At 61.2% G+C, this 15,814-nt stretch overlaps 1 protein-coding gene across 4 annotated transcripts; it reads right to left on the reverse strand.

Moving 5' to 3' along the window:
- Positions 1 to 126: 126 nt before the first annotated feature.
- On the reverse strand, positions 127 to 15,561 carry LOC105469161 (CASK interacting protein 2). 4 transcript variants are annotated; one of them, XM_011719819.3, is made up of 20 exons: positions 15,435 to 15,561; positions 13,762 to 14,420; positions 8,239 to 8,290; positions 7,364 to 7,461; positions 6,766 to 6,911; positions 6,581 to 6,676; positions 6,365 to 6,495; positions 6,087 to 6,195; positions 5,606 to 5,714; positions 5,340 to 5,434; positions 4,600 to 4,861; positions 4,359 to 4,480; positions 4,210 to 4,270; positions 4,005 to 4,096; positions 3,729 to 3,839; positions 3,536 to 3,637; positions 3,266 to 3,404; positions 1,650 to 3,131; positions 1,339 to 1,561; positions 127 to 1,041 (listed from the first exon to the last, which is right to left on the reverse strand). In XM_011719819.3, exons 2-20 carry the CDS (start codon positions 13,853 to 13,855, stop codon positions 951 to 953), a joined length of 3,615 nt encoding a protein of 1,204 aa, XP_011718121.1. In that variant the 5' UTR covers positions 13,856 to 14,420; positions 15,435 to 15,561; the 3' UTR covers positions 127 to 950. The 4 variants fall into 4 exon arrangements, with proteins under 4 accessions (XP_011718121.1, XP_011718120.1, XP_011718122.1 ...); XM_011719818.3 differs by having other exon boundaries at positions 13,762 to 14,297; positions 15,435 to 15,540; XM_011719820.3 differs by having other exon boundaries at positions 13,762 to 14,423; positions 15,435 to 15,536.
- Positions 15,562 to 15,814: the final 253 nt, after the last annotated feature.

Raw genomic sequence — 15,814 nt, forward strand, 5'->3', positions numbered from 1 at the left:
GGCGGTGGCTGGCAAAGGGAGGCCTCAGCCTTCCTCCATCTACGCTGGTGGGTCCCTCAGGTCTGGCTCAGGCGAGACCCCTGGGGTCAGGGGTCCCCATGTCACAGAGGCAAACACACAGCCCAGTCACGTGGAATGGTGTTTTCATTGGTGTTAGTTGGGGGAAGAGGTTAATGGTTACAGAGCCAGGGCCTGGGCCAACGGGGTCAGGCTCTCCCTGCCCTCAGGTGGGCAGCCGGGGCTCCTGCTATGGTCCGAAGCCCCTCCCCCATTGTGTCCTCTCAGGCAGTTAATAGATAGAATAAATTCCATTTAAAATATATGCATTTCTCTCTGCTTAAAAAATAACATTTACAATTGAAAAGTTAGGACTTGTGGGATCTGTTAACCCCACTGCCTCCCACCCCTGCTAGCTCTGCCTCAGTGAGGGAAGGCGGGGGCAGGAGCTGCCTGGGCACCACCGCTGTGTATTTACATGTCCTCTGTACACCTACGGAGAGGGGGCCCGGCCAGACACATGCCTCCTCCAGCCTCTCAGGGCCTGGGCAGGATGGTGGGTGGCAAGAGGCATTCCCTTGGCACAACAACTTGGGACACAGGCTGGGGGGTACAGAGAAAGCACCCCTAGAGCCCCATCCCCGCTTCCTCCCTGAGGAGAGAGCTCTTACCAGGGTCCCTGTCCAGGAGCAGGGCTGTCGGTCAGATCACCCTGGGAGGGGCTTGGCTGAGATGCAGCGGAGGCCCCTCGCTAGTCAGGTTCTGAGAAGCTGGGCTGCCCCACGAGAGCTGCGGTGCCCACAGCCGCTGGCTTGGAGTGGGAAGGGGCCCTGCTAGGAGGGGCGCTTCAGCCTGACCAGCCTTTGGCCCATCCCTAGGGTGGCAGGGGCCTCTTTTGTGCTGGGGCAAAGGCAGTGGACTTCGGCAGGTCACAGTGGGCACTGCTGGAGGGCTCAGTCCAGCATGGCGTCCAGCTGGTCAGCCAGGGCATCGAACATGGTGCTGATGTCATCCAGAATGTGCTTGGTGGAGGCACTGGGGGCGCTGCAGCAAGGGGAAGGATGTGGTCAGATTAGCCACTGGCCTGTACCCCACTGGCCCTGGGGCAGGGAGCTGTCATAGCTCCCAGAGGCTCAGAGAGGCAAGGGACTGGCCAGGCTCATGTGCCTCCTAAATGGCAGCCACCAAGATTCCCTTATCTGGGTGAGTCCAACACCTGGCCTCTTATCCCATTAGTGCCTGCAGTGTCCCCCTCCAACATCCCCATGGTCCCTGGGCAGAGGATGCAGGGAGCGCCGTTTCTCCGCAGCCTTCTCTCCCTCCCCATCCGGCCCCCCTCACCCCTCTTGCTCCTCCGTGCCAATGCTCTTCTCTGCGGCTCTCAGTGCAGCTGCCAGCGACGAGCTGGTCTGCTCTAGTCTCTGCTGGGCCTGGCCTGGGCCCACAGTCCCAGTGCTCTCAGGCCGTGGAGGAGGCACCGGGCGGGGGCCGAGCCGGGACGCTAGCTTAGGGCCAGAAAATGCCAGCTGGGTGCAGGCCACTGACACAGGCTTGGGGGCTGTTCCTGCAGAGACAAAATGGTTGGCCTGGGACTTGGCTGAGCCAGACATAACCCTGCCAGCAGTGCCTCTCCCACAGGCCTCCCCTCTTACCTGCTCCGGGCACCTTGAGGAGGGCGGCAGGGGCGGCCGGGGGTTCTGTCTCCCCATTCCACCGACTAGCAGCTGAGCTTTCCAGACCTGGCCCTGGGCAGGGTGGCACTGGAGGCTGCGTGGCAGGGCTGGGAGCAAGGGGGGTTGGAACTCCTTGGGCTGGAAGGCTGCTGGGCTCAGGCTGGGGAGGGCTAGAAGCTAAAGGAGACTCGCCAGGAGTTGGGGAAGGCAGGGGGGCAGCGGGGTCAGGCGTGGCGCTGGCCACTCCGAAGGCCAGCAATGCGGTCTGCAGCGGCTCTCTCTCGCGGCACTTGGGCCTCCGCTTAACAGTGTCTGATTCCGTGAGGTTGAAATCAAGGCCAGAAGGCACGGGTGTCTCTCGGGGCGGGGGACCAGCGGGCTTCGGGCGCTGTTTGATGGTCAGGTTCCCTTCCTCTGCAAACGGCAGCCCTTCCCCGGAGCTGCCCCGAGATGGGGGCATCCCCTCGGGGCCTGGCTCCTCCTCCTCTGTGTCTGATGCAGGCCCAGCTGCGGCAGGTGGGCCAGTGGGCTCTGAGGGGCCAGCGGGTTCACTCAGTGTTCGCCTTCGGGGCCCTGTGGCCCCTTCCTTGGGCCCTGGGCTCCCATCTAGTGGAGGTGGCTCCGGGCTGGGGCCAGAGACGGAGCTGAGGCGTTTGGGGGGTGGGGGCGGGGGGCCTTTGCGCCGGGCCCGCAGGGCGAAGGACTGACTGCGAGGAGTCCCCCGAGCTGGAGTTGGGGTCACGCTAGGACTGGTCCGGACAAGGGCGCTTCGTCCTGGCCGCCGGGTAAGGGTAGCATAACTGCCCAGGGCGCTGCCCACCGGCCCTTCGGCCTCCCCTTCAGCATCCCCCTCCGTGGGGCCAGGGCGGCTTAGGCTGTGGGACCGGCGTTTAGGTCGAGGCGGGTCTGGGGGAGTGGCAGGGGGCCCAGCCAAATAGGAGAAGGCCCAGGGTGCGCCAGGAGGTGGGGCCCCTCCTGGGGCCGGGCTGGAGGGTGAGGCCTGGGGGTACATAAAAACATAGGGTGGGGGTCCTTGGCCAGGAAGTGAGGAACAAAGCTTAGGGGGCCGCTCTGTGCCCTCTGGAAGGTTCCTCTCCTGGGGGTTGCTGGGATCTCCACTGCTGGGCTGTGGGGCAGGCGGTTCCTGTGAGTGGCCAGACCCCCGTGAGCGTGCCCCGATGCTCTCCTGGCTGGGAGAGCGGGCAGGTGGAAGGGGGAGTGGTTCAGGGCCACCCCCTGCCATGGCCGCTTGTAGCTCTGGGCTTAGTTCGCTGCCCTGGAAGGTGAGGAGCCGTGGGCCAGTCGTAGCTGGGCCTTCCCCGTTCTCCAGCCCCTCGATGGCCATCAGCTCCGGACCCTTGGCCAGCCGGCGCCCGCCTTCGCTGAGGGCCTCCCCCTGCAGCAGGCCCCGCCGAAGCTCTGCCAGTCGCTTCACCCCCAGCATGAGCTTCTTCTGATGCCCTGACATGGGGGACGGAAGTGGCAAGGTTAGCTGGGGCTGGGGTTGTCCTGGTCACCGCTGGGTCCCATTCTCTCTCCTCTTGGAGATCCCGGAGGCAGGTGGGGGCCCAGCCGGGCCTCAGGGCAGTCCTTACCGAGCTTGTTGACCCCAATCTCCTGCAGCTCCTCCCAGGTGAGGTCGGCCACCAGCCCCATGGAGTCATAGCCACTGCTCACCAGCTGCTTGTGGTACTGCGGCAGCCCCAGTGCACACAGCCACTCCAGCAGGTCCGTCTGGAAGAACACCGTCCTCAGAACAGCTCCCAGCCAGCCTCTGCCCCCAGCCAGAGGGGAAAAGGCACCGCAAAGCCACAGCTGAGGGTGACAGCACATGCCCCACTCCCCAGTCACCCTTGATGGCTCACTGGGATGTAGCTGGGCAGCCACTCGGCGATGCTGAGCTGAGCGATCTCGGAGGCGATCTTCTTCCTGTGCCCAGGCTTGGTCACCCCGATGGCCGTCAGGTCCTGCCACACACAGTCTGGCCATCAGGCCCCTCCCCTGCCTGCTGGGCCCTCCCCTGCCCACTGGGCACTGCTTCCCAGCTGCAGCACCCACCTCAGGCGTCATGCGGCTGATGGTAGGCACATCATAGCCGGCCTGCAGAAAGTGGGCAGTGTAGCCCTCCAGCTGGAACTCGCTTAGCCAGTTATGAATGGCCTGCGCGTCCTGCGGGGTGGGGGAAGGCGGCAGAATTAGCAGAAGCTGGACCAAGGCCCCAGCCCCCACCAGGAGCTCAAGGCCTGCCTGAGTGGGGCTTCAGTCCAGAGGCCCTTGCATCTCCCCTGCCCTACCCACCCCAAGGCCCACAGTGCACCCCAATGGAGGTCACACCTTCCCCTCCAGCAGCTGTTCCGGCCGTACGTCCTGGGTGAAGATCTGCTCCCCAGAGCGGCAGTTGGTCAGAGGGTGGTGGCTCAGGTTGTCTTCAAGGAGGGAGAAAAATGGAATGGAGAGGTGGCAGGAGGAAGGGGTGCCTATCCTCGGCCTCCTTACCTGCACCTCTCCTAGCCAACCCAGGTCCCCTGACCCTTCCTACCTGCCAGGGATGGTGGGTGGAGTCCTGGCAGCACCTGGTCCTCTCCAGCTGAGGGCAGTGGCTGGAGACAGGGCAGGAGCCAACTCAGCATGTGGGGAACTGGCAGTGGGGGGTGAGCCCTGCCCTGGTCCGTGACCCCACCATCCTACCTGGGCGTTCTCAATCAGGAGGCCAGGGCCGTGGCCGTTAGTGCCCTCAGAGCTCTGCCCGCTGCCGGCACTGCGGATGCTGCCCACGCTGCCCTCGCTGCCCACGCTATTCCTGTCACCTGCTGTGGGGGGCAGAAGCCAAAGGGTCAGAGCCCCAAGGGATGCTGCTGACAGCTGACTGGCAGCTTGCCCAGGCCACACGCCCACACAGTGCCCAGCACTGCCCCCTGGGAGCAGGTACCTGGGCTGTCTGGGCTGAGGCCCACCCGAGGGAGCTGGCTGTAGGTAAGAGGGTGCGGGGGTTCTTCAGCAGGAGGCTGTGGTGTTCGGGAGAAGCCTGGGCGCAGGGGGGCAGGTGCGGAGGGGAGGCGGGCTGCAGGGATGCCCACCCGCTTGCTGACCACCTCCACAATGCCCGGGGGGAAGTAGCCTATGCGGTCTGTGCCCCTCTGGCTCTCGTGGATGTGGCCCTTCCAGCGGCCGTCGGGATGCTGTTCCAGCACCTGTGGCCAGGGGTGGGGAGTGGGGACGGTCACTCCCAGCACCAGGCAAGTGGCAAACAGTTGTCTCTACAGCTGCGGTCCGGCAACCCTGGTCCAGCTCTTCCCCTACCCCTGAGGAGTTAGCCTCTGATGCCCACACTGGCCCAAGTTCCACCCCTGCTGCCAGCAGCCAGCTCAATCTCCCCCGTGCCTCCAGGGCAAGCCCCAGTGGCAGCCTGTGGTCAAATCCCAGCTCCACTACTTGCTAGCTGTGTGACCTTGGGCAAGTCACTTTAATTTCTCTTGATTTTATTTTGTTTAATTCTCAATTTTGTCATCTCTAAAGAAGAAATGCTAATAGCACTGCCTTCCCCGGCCTTGGGAAGAATTAAATGAGAGTACATATAGAGACCTCAGATCAGAACCTGGTAACATAGCGGGTACCCAAATAAGTAACAGCAATCATTTGTATTTGCAATGCCTGATTGGGGTCCCTCACCGTGATGACATCCCCTGCCCGGACATTGAGAGCAGTGGGATCGTGGAGGTTCCAGAAATCTTTGAGTGCTCGGACCTTCAGGATCCCTGAGGCCTCTAAGAGAATGGGGCGGGGGACAGGTGTCATCTAAGGGTCCTTAGGGCATCTTTCCACCCCTCATCCCCTTGACAACCCTCCCCCAGGGACGTCCACTCCCCCTCCACATCCTGGTACCTACTTGAGCAGCTCCAGGCCCCCCTGGGCAGGGTATCCTCCCCCGCACTCACCCCGCAGTAGCTGCTTGATTTCCCGGCTGGCCTGGGAGGTGGTGAACTGATTCACTATGTCCAGCGCCGTCTGGTTATACGTGTTCCGGATGTTCACGTCCACACCTCCCTGGGTGCACAGCATCGCATGAGCACACACTGGGCACTTTGACACTCCTCACCCGATTCTCTCAGCTACCCGGGACATAGGTACTATTATTTTCAGATTTTACAGATGAGGAAATAGAAGCTCAGGGACTCAGTCAAGGACAAGCTCAAGTTCACTCAGCTAGTAAGAGGCACATCTGGGGTGCCAATCAGGTTGGTCTGCCCCCGATCCATCTGCACTGCCTCGGCACCATTCAGAAGGAAATCAGGCCTCTTCCCTGATGTTAATGCAAAAACCATGCTGGAGTCCTCCGTCCCGTACCTCCCCAGCCCAGTTGGGGCACAGGGCAGAGGCTCCATGGACACCTGTGAGGGAGCAGGGGCGCACACCCACCTCCAGGAGCAGCCGCACCACCTCGGTCTTGCCATACAGCGCGGCCTCGTGGAGCGCCGTACCCGTCTTGGTCTGGCGGTTGATCTCGATCCCAGCTCTCAGGAGCTGCCTGCAGTGGACAAGGGGAGTCACAAGGGAGGTGGGGCAGGAGGGGGTGCTGACTGCTGGGGGCCTGGGAGATGGAGAGCCTGGGGGATGAGGGCAGCAGGGGAGGGCACTGAGGGGCACCAATTGTCCTGCAGGCAGGTGAAGAGGAAGCGGGGGGACCCCAAGAGTACCTGATGACTTCTCTGTGGCCATTCTTGGCAGCCAAGTGCAGGGGCGTGGTATAGTTGGGGTCACAAGGGTCCTTGGCCTCGCCCTCCAGCAGTGCCACACATAAGTGGCTGTTCAGTAGCAGCTGGGCCACCTGCAGCACCCAGCGCCCAGTTAGAGCCTCCTCCTGAGACCCTGTAGACGTCCAGGACCCAGCACCCCAGGGCTGCGGGCCTCACCTTGAGTCGGCCAAATTCACAGGCCAGGTCCAGGGGTGTCTTCTTGGCCTTGTTGACCAGGCATGGGTTGGACTGATGTTGGAGGAGCATTTCTGACTGGGGTGGGGGGAGCCAAGTGAGGGGGCCTGGCCTGTCTGGCACCCCACCCCGCCCCACACCACGCCCCTGTGGGCGGCCTCACGTACCACCTCATAGTGTCCATACTGCGCGGCCAGGTGAAGGGGGATCTGTCCGTCCAGTGAGGCGGCATTGACAGCCGCAGAGGCGCGCAGCAGCAGCCTCACAGGCTCCAGCCGGCCCTGCCAGGCTGCGTAGTGCAGCGGGCGCATGCCTGGCAGGAGGAAAGCGATTCTGAGGGAGGTCCTGGGATGGCCTTGGGTGTGGAGAGGAACTGAGCAGAGGATGGAGCAAGCCCAGCTGGGAGGGCAGAGCCCAAGGGGATGCAATGCTGGCTTCATCCAGGTGTGGTTAGGAAGAGGTCCGGCTTGACAGGGCTGAAGCCAGAGTCCTGCTGTGCCCATCATGGATCATGATGACCCCAGGACAGCAGCAAAACCTCGCTGAGCCTCAACCTACTCATCTGAATAATGGGATGTTAGTACCAGTCCCCTGCGCAAGAAGGCTGTGAAGATTAAACAGGGAAAAGCCACTTGCAAGCCCAGAGATGCTGTGCTAACAACTATTAGCATTGCTACGTTGTCATGGGAGCAAGTTCTGGTCCCAGGGTCTGGGTAGGGCCCCTACCTGCCTGGAGTGGGAGTCGGGGGCACATGGGGGTCTCACCATTGCTGTCCTTGATGTCAACAGTGGCCTGAGCCTCTAGCAGCAAGGCTATGAGCTCCAGGCTGCCCCCCAAAGCAGCATGGTGGAGGGCAGAGAATCTGGTGTGGGAGGACACAAAGTTGGGGTGTTGGTGGGCAGCCCCCACCCTCAAATCCTGGTCTTCCATACCCAAACCTATCCTGGGGCTGGCAAGGATGGGTTACTGACACCCCCACAACCCCGCCAGCCCTGCCATGGGAGCACAGTGGCTGGCTCCCCAATACCCCACCAGCCCTGCCGTGGGAGCGCAGTGGCTGATCCCCCCACACCCCGCCAGCCCTGCCGTGGGAGCGCAGTGGCTGATCCCCCCACACCCCGCCAGCCCTGCCGTGGGAGCGCAGTGGCTGATCCCCCCCACACCCCGCCAGCCCTGCCGTGGGAGCGCAGTGGCTGATCCCCCCCACACCCCGCCAGCCCTGCCGTGGGAGCGCAGTGGCTGAGCCACAGCATGAAAGAGCTCAGTGTCTGTGCTGAGAGGCCCGTTTGTCTCGCCCCCCCCGTCCCAGCTGGCCCAGGGGAGGGGGCCGTGGGAGCAGAAGCCTGAGGGCTCCTACCCTCCAGGGAGAAAAGGGGGCCCCGAAGGAATCTGACCCCAGGAGGCCCCGCAGAGGGGCACCAAGGCCCCTCCCCTCACTCAGCGCTAACTCCACGGGTGGGCGGGTGCCCCCTCCCTCCAGCCTAGGGACAGGACCCACAGCTCGCAGCAAATACACTTCCAGGGCCAAGTTTGAGAGGGAAAGGGGCTCTGGGCCTCAGGGTCTTTCCCTCCAGCCCCGCCCCCGGGGCTCTGCTGGCCCCACCCGGCAGCTCTGCAGAGGGACGGGGCTCCCACTCACCCGTCAGCGTCCTGGTAGTTCACGTTGAGCCTCTTTGTGGAGCCCAGGAGCTCTGGGAGTCAGGGCAGGAGGTGTCAGGGCCATCAGATGACTGCCCTCACCCAGCATCCCTCCCCCCGCCTGTCGCAGCCCGGCTGACCTCTTGGCATGCAGGAAAGCACCTGCCCCATGGCCTTTCGCCCGTCCCGTCCCCGTGGCTTCCCACCCTGGCCCACCGGCCCAGCAGCGTGAGGGCAGTGAGGGCAGGCTGCTGCTGCGGCAGTCGGCTGGCTTCCCCTCGCCCCAGCCCCGCTTGTTTATAGAGCCAAAGGGGGCGGGGGGTGGGACTGGCACCATGTGCCCTCAGTGGACAGGCCCACGGTGTGCATGGTTAGCATTCCTGCCTGAATGGGCCAGGCAGCTGGTCACGTTGTCCTACTGGACCAAGGGGCCAGGGGAGAGAAGGAAAGAGGCACTAGGTATTCAAGGGCAGGCCACGATGCCCAGTCCTGGGGCATCCCCGGGGAAGGTGACATTAGAAAGACCTCTACCCAACACTGGCTCTGCCAGGCGCCAGCTGTGTGACTGTGACAAGTCATTTAACCTCCCAGGCTCAGTGTCCTCAACTGGGAAATGAGCTGATCAGAACCTGCTCACAGGGCTGTGAGTACAGTGCCTGACCTTGTCATATGCAAAGACAGGAGCTCTCACCATCTAGCCCTCCTGACGTGTTGGCCAATACCATCCCGATGTTAGGGTGATGGTCCACCAACAAGAGCTGGCACAGGGCCCGCACTGTCCCCATTGGGATCCCCATGGGTGCTCAGACTGCCCAGGGAGTCACTGCTACTGCTGACTTCACACCTACAGGGTCTTAGCTGAGGTGTCCATGCCCTGGACAAGAACTCTGCAGGTTGATGGCAAGAGGAGCTGGGGCCACCCCCTCTCGGGGCAGGGTTCAGGCAGGTGTGCTCCCTGTGAGAGCCAGGGAACTGGTGGGAGTGGTTCTTGAAGCGCTGTCATCATGGGCGGCCTCTGCCTCCTGCTAGAACCCACCCTGCAGGGAAGGAGTGGGCCTGGCTCGGCCAGGCCGGGCGGAGTGCCAAGCGTGCTGGCTCAGGCCTGCCCCCCAGGCTCCGGTGGGCCCCCGAATACCCCAGTAGCCTGGGCAGGACAGGGCTTCATTCCAACAGGGAGGGGAGGGACCAACCTGGCAGTGGGGAGCATGGCACAGAGGGAGGGGACAGCTACACTGAGGGCCAAGCTGAAGGACACTATGCCACAAAGGTAAGGACAGAGCCAGGGAGGGACAAAACGCTAAAGGGGCTGTGGCCACTGGGAAGAAACACAGACCTCCATTTTCCTCCAGTCCCCTTGGAAAGTCCTTGCCATACAGAACCGTTTGAGGCAGTAGAAAGAAGAGAGGCTCTAGAAGCAGAAGCGCTCAGTTCAAATGCTCACTCTGGCTGTGTGACCCTGGCCTGCCTCGGTACCTCTCTGAGCCCCAGTGGAGACGATGTGGTCAGCAGGGAAGAGACACAGAGCGCCCTTCCAGCCGCCCACGCTTCCCTTAGCCCTCCTCCTCCAATAGCCTGGACAATTTGGGATGAGGCAGCTGGGTGGCGGGATGCAGTCCCTCCAGGGAGGGGCAGGACAACGTGACAGGCAGGACAGGAACAGGGCAAGGGCCAGGCTGGGTGGCTCCGTTCTTTACAGAACAATGGCCGGAAAGGCGGTGGGGAAGAGGCTCAGAGTGACCGGGCTGGGGACCCTGGCGGGAGGGCAGAGGGTCTCGGTTCCTGGCAGTGACTCCAGGCACTTCCCCTGCGGTACAACCTTCTTCCCGGGCCTGGTGCTGGGGGTGGAAGGGTGGCTCCTGATTTAGGCTCCCGGGCAGAGGATGTGAGCTCAGCCGGCCGCCCCAGCATACCCCATTTCCTCTGGCCAAAGAAGGAGATTGTTCAGAAAAGGGAGTGGTACGGCGAGGGGTGGGAAGCAGGGCCAGGGCAACTGTACCCCTCTTCTCTCAGCCACCTGCTCCCTGAAGAGGACCTGGGTGGGGGCAGGGAATTGCCCTGATATCAAATGCAGGAGGCTGAGGGAGCACCTCCCGCCTCCCTGTTCTCTCTCTGGATAGCTATAAAGCTCTAGCTAACCCCCAGAAGGAAAAAGGGGAGCCCTGACAACTCCCTTTTAGCAGTTTCCTTTGCCTTCTTGTGATATGGAGCAACAGTCCTCAGCCTCACTTCTGACAACTGTATCAGAATCACTGGAGAACTTTCTGATTCACAGAGTCCCAGGCCCTCTGTGATGAGTCCGATTTTGAGGAGAATTCAAAGTCTACACTTTTATTTTTATTTATGTATTACTTTCTGAGATAGGGTCTTGCTCTGTTGCCCAGGTTGGAGTGTAGTGGCACGATCTCGGCTCACTGCAGCCTTGACCTCCCCGACTCAAGCGATCCTCCCACCTCAGCCTCCTGAATAGGCAGGACTACAGGCGTGTGCCACCATGCCCAGATCATTTCTTAATTTTTTTGTAGAGATGGCATCGTACTATGTTGCCCAGGCCAGTCTCAAACTTCTAGGCTAACTAGGAGTCCTGGGGGATTCCTTCCTGTGCACAGGGCCAACAGGACTATAGGTGTGTGCCATCATGGCTGGCCCAGTCTGCACTTTTGAAACCATCCCTAGGCCAGCATGGTGGCACTGCCTGTAGTACTAGCCACTCAGGAGGCTGAGGTGGGAGGATGAGGCAGGAGGATCACTAGAGCCCAGGAGTTCAAGGCTGGGCAACATAGTGAGACTCCATCTCTTTCCCTATCTTTTTTTTTTTTTTTTTTTTTTGAGACAGACTCTTGCTCTGTTGCCCAGGCTGGAGTGCAGTGGTGCAATCTCCGCTCACTGCAACCTCTGCCTCCCAGGTTAAAGCGATCCTCTTGCTTCATCCTCCAGAGTAGCTGGGACTACAGGCATTCGCCACCACACTGAGCTAATTTTTGTATTTTTAGTAGAGACGGGGCTTCACCATGTTGCCCAGGCTGGTCTCGAACTGCTGACGTCAAGTGATCTGCCCACCTCAGCCTCCCAAAGTGAGACCCCATCTCTTTAAAAAGAAAAGAACAGAACAATCCCTAGGTAATTCTGATGGGCAGCTGAGTGTGGAGCACAGGGGACAGGGTGCAGCTTTGCCTCTGTTCTGCCATGCTATGGCTGTGTGACTTTAGGCAAGTCACTAACCCTCTCTGAGTATCACTTTCCTTATCTACAGAACGGATATTGAAATACCTATCTCACAGGCAAGTGAGGAAATTATAATATTTCATAGACTATAAGGTTTGCAAATGTCACCTTGTGATCTCACTTTTGTCACCAGCCTCTCCAGCTTCTCAGAGGACTGGGAGGGGAGGCACAGTGCCAGGGCCTCACAAGGAATCCCAGGCCCCAGTCACGCTGTGCCTGCGCCTACAGCCTGTGCAGGGTGAATTCTCCCCTTTGGGACTGAGGGAAGGGACCTCGTTCCCCACAGACGTTTCCCACTGGGCACAAGGGACCTTCTCAGAGCCTGAGTCTGGCTCTGCAGTTCCCGCCACCAGCCTTCAAACCCCTCCCTCCTGCCCTCCCTAGGGCCTCACTTTGAGGCCCCAGAGCTGTGAGGCCAGCAGCTTGACCAAGGCCCCACTGGGCAGGTTGCCAAAAGCAACACAGAGGTGAGAGAGGAGACAGAGGAGGGGAGTGGCTGCACTGCTGGACCTTAGGGCCCTCCCCCGGGGCCTCCTTAGCACCTCCCCAGTGGCACCCACCCTGTGTCCACTTCCCTAGGCACAAAGACCATCCCATGGCTCCACCTCTCCAGGCCCTGCGTCTCCTGCCCCGGTGTGCCAGTGGACGCATGAGGTTAAGGCCCTTCCTCCGGCACCCATACCCCAGGGGTTCAGGTAGCCTGGGGTACTCCTTCCTGTGCACAGGGCCAAGGTGTACCTTGGGGCTAGAGCCCCTGAACTCCAGAGGAGACCATCCCATCCAGGGAACTCCTCCTGCCTCAGTCTGGTGGCAGGAACCACCTCCTGCTCATGCTGATCTGGGATCTCAAGGTGACAAGTCCAGTGGCCTCTTGGGACAGCCCAGAGAGCTCTCCCTGAAGCCCAGATGTCTGTTCTCCCTGTGGGGGGGTCACACCACAGAGGGACCCAAGACAAGGGGCTCAGGTGTGGCCACTTGTGCATGGAGCCCCCACAGCCCAGTCAGGTCCCAAGGCTAGGTGAAAACTTCCAGTAAATGAGCTCTGGCCACACCCCACCCCAGGGCAAACATGTCAGGGGAAGAGAAACTTTAGCAAGTTGTTAGAGAGTGTTGAACTTTCTTTAAGCAGTACAACTCCCTTTTTAAAAGCTATCTTGTGGCCTGGTGCGGTGGTTCACGCCTGTAATCCTAGCACTTTGGGAGGCTGAAGCGGGTGGATCACCTGAGGTCAGGAGTTCGAAACCAGCCTGACGAAGATAGTGAAACCCCGTCTCTAGTAAAAATACAAAAATTAGCCAGGTGTGGTGTCAGGCGCCTGTAATCCCAGCTACTCAGGAGGCTAAGGCAGAAGAATCGCTTGAACCTGGGAGGCAGAGGCTGCAGTGTGCTGAGATCATGTCATTGCACTCCAGCCTGGGTGAGAAAGCAAGACTCTGTCTCAAAAGAAAAAAAAAAAAAAAAAGCTATCTTATAGATATCCTCTTAAGACACAAACACACAAACACAGAGATGCTCCGGTTGGAATGTATGCATTTGAGGTTGGGGGTAGGGATGAAGTTCTATCTATTCAGTCTATTCAGTCTTCTCTAACTCATCGTCAGAAACCTCATGTCTCCAAAGAACACATCAGAAAGACCACCTGCTAGAAGGCAACTCCACCAAGACAGGAATTTAGGTCTGTTTTGTTCACTACTATGGTCAGTGCTCAGAACAGAGCCTGAGCCAGCCATGGTGACTCATGTCTGTAATCCTAGCACTTTGGGAGGCCTAGGTGGGTGGATCACTTGAGGTCTGGAGTTCGAGACCAATCTGGTCCACATGGTGAAACACCATCTCTACCAAAAATATTTTTAAAAATTAGCTGGGTGTGGTTGCACACACCTGTAATCCCAGCTACTGGGTAGGCCGAGGCAGGAGAATGGCTTGAACCCAGAAGGCAGAGGTTCCAGTGAGTCGAGATCCTGCCACTGTATTCCAGCCTGGGTGACAAGCAGTAGGCACTCGATAACAATGTGAATGAATGTACTTCAACCCTCTCATTTTGCAGACAAGGAAACTGCAGCCCAGAGAGGTTAAGTGACTTGCCTAAGGACACACAGCAAGGGGGACCCAACTTTCTCTCTGGCTTTCTCACACAGAGGCACTTCTTATTGAGAACAAGACAGTCCACCCTCCTCAAATATGCAGATCACAATGACCCACCCCCATCCCCCCACCCCCCCATCCCCCCACACCCCCCCAGCCTCTGTGAACTGAGCACTCAGAGGGCCTCAGCGGGATGCTCGTCCCACCCAGTACTCACTTGTCTTTGTGGCCTTGACCTTTGCCACCAGTTTCTGCACACCGGTCACATCTCCATTCTTGACAGCAAGGATCAGGTCCTGTTCACGACCCATCCTGGCTCCTGGGCTGAGCTCTGCGCTCAGGAGTCCAGGGCAAAGGCAGGCAACGGGTCCAAGATGGGGCGTCAGGACGCCATGCCGCAGCCCCTCAGAGGGCTCCTGGTTCCAGGGGAGCAAGTCTGGTATCCCAGGCAGCAGCTCCTCGTCAGGTGCTGAGGGATATTCCCAAAGATGCTCCGTGAACTGCCACCACACAAAGGAAAGCCAGTCTCTGAGGGGTGGAGGCTCTGGAAATCTGGATGGATATCAGCTTGTGGCTTCTGACAGCTCCGGGATGGGCCGGGACCAGGCACACCAATCTTCCAGGCTTGGCTGGGGAACACTAGTGCCCACCCAGAGAGCAGCCAGCATTCCCTTGGGCCTCAGGCAGCAGCGGTGCACTGGTCTCAGGGGTCAGGAAAAGGCACAGGGCCTCTGTCCAATGCTGGGCCACAGCCTGCAAGGGTCCCAGAAGTGGAGTGCAGAGGATGAGCAGAACAAGACCTTCAGGGAGCCCCAAGCCACCCCGGCTCCCCTCGGAGTCGATGGTGATGCTGAGCCACTTGAAGTGCGGAGGAAGCTGCTGTGCATGAGAGGAGTATTGGTGGCGGGGAGGTGGCATTCTGGGAGGGGGAGGCTGAGTCACTGGGGCCCCAGGGCACCTGGCAGTACCTCATCCTTGGGCAGGAGGGGCCCTGGCAGCATGACATACTGGGGCAGGCCGGGCCAGCAGCCTGTTCTCCACAGCCCGAGGCTCCGACACCCACAGACAACTGGCGGGCCAGGAGGTGGGGCCGGGAGGGTCAGGCACAGGCAGGCGGGCAAGGGTCACTCCCTGTCAAAGGCACCGGCCCCCAGATTCCTCCCTACGGAGGCTTCAAGGCTTCACTTTAATGGCTGGATGCCCTAGCCCTAGGGCTCTTTGTGAACGGAGGGCATGAAGTGCTTCTGGCCCCCCATTTCTGGGGGCTCTGCCTGCCAGAGAGGGAAGCTGCACAGCACCTGTTGCTGACCCGTCCTCGCCCCTTGTCGGGTGGAGGAGCAGCTGGGCAGAGAACAGACACAGACACTGCTGACAAACGGGGCTCCCAAGCCCCCCAAGCCTGAACCTGAAGCCCAGACCCTGGACTCCACTGCAGAGAGGCTTACGTCAGTTTCTCGGTGGCCGCGAATTTACTGCCAGAGTCTTGTGGCATGAGATCCGCGCAGGCCTGGGGCCCTGGCCGGGAACCCCTCACTCCCCAAACGTCCCAAGCCCAACCCAGGGGCACTCCCACGCGGAGCCCGCGGCCGACACGGGCGGAGGACGCCCTTGGCAGTGCCTGGGGTCGGGCTGGCTCCCCCGCCCCCCGGAATGTCCCTCCAGCGCCGCGCAACCCCCCGGTCCAGCCCAGCCCAGGCCCACCGGGAAACAAAGCGGCGGGAGAAGCCGGGCGGGCCAAGTGCCCGAGGTATAAACGCGGAGGATGGAAAAAGGGGCGCGAGGAGGACGGAAGGAGCGAGGAGATGGAGGCGCCCGCCGATCCCGCAAGAAAAGTTAGTTTGCGCCCGCCCCCATGGGCGCTGACCTCCAGCGCGGGCCCCGCAGCCTCACCTCTCCCGGCCGCCCGCCGGGGTCCGGCTGGCCCTGCTCGGTCCCTGGCACTCTGGACGGTGGCTCCCACTCCCCCCCTGCCCCCCTTTCTCCTTCTCCTTTTCCAAGGCCGGCTCGGCGCCTCCCGCAGGAAATCCCGCCCCTCCCCCCTCCCTCCCGCCGGATCGGGAACGGAGGGATCGTCCCGGCCGCGCAGTCAGGCTGTCAGTCAGCGCCGGCGGCTCCGCCCCCATCCGCGCCAGATCCCGCCCCAACTCGCGCCCGCCCGGACCCGGGGCGCTGACCGAATCAGCGCATGCGCCCAGGTGAAACGCGGGCGCGGGGGGCGCGGGGGGCGCGGGGGGCGCGGGGGGCGCTGGGGGCGCGGGGGGCGCGGGGGG

Source organism: Macaca nemestrina, chromosome 17 (assembly GCF_043159975.1).
Source record: "Macaca nemestrina isolate mMacNem1 chromosome 17, mMacNem.hap1, whole genome shotgun sequence".
Taxonomy (NCBI): Eukaryota; Metazoa; Chordata; class Mammalia; order Primates; family Cercopithecidae; genus Macaca; species Macaca nemestrina.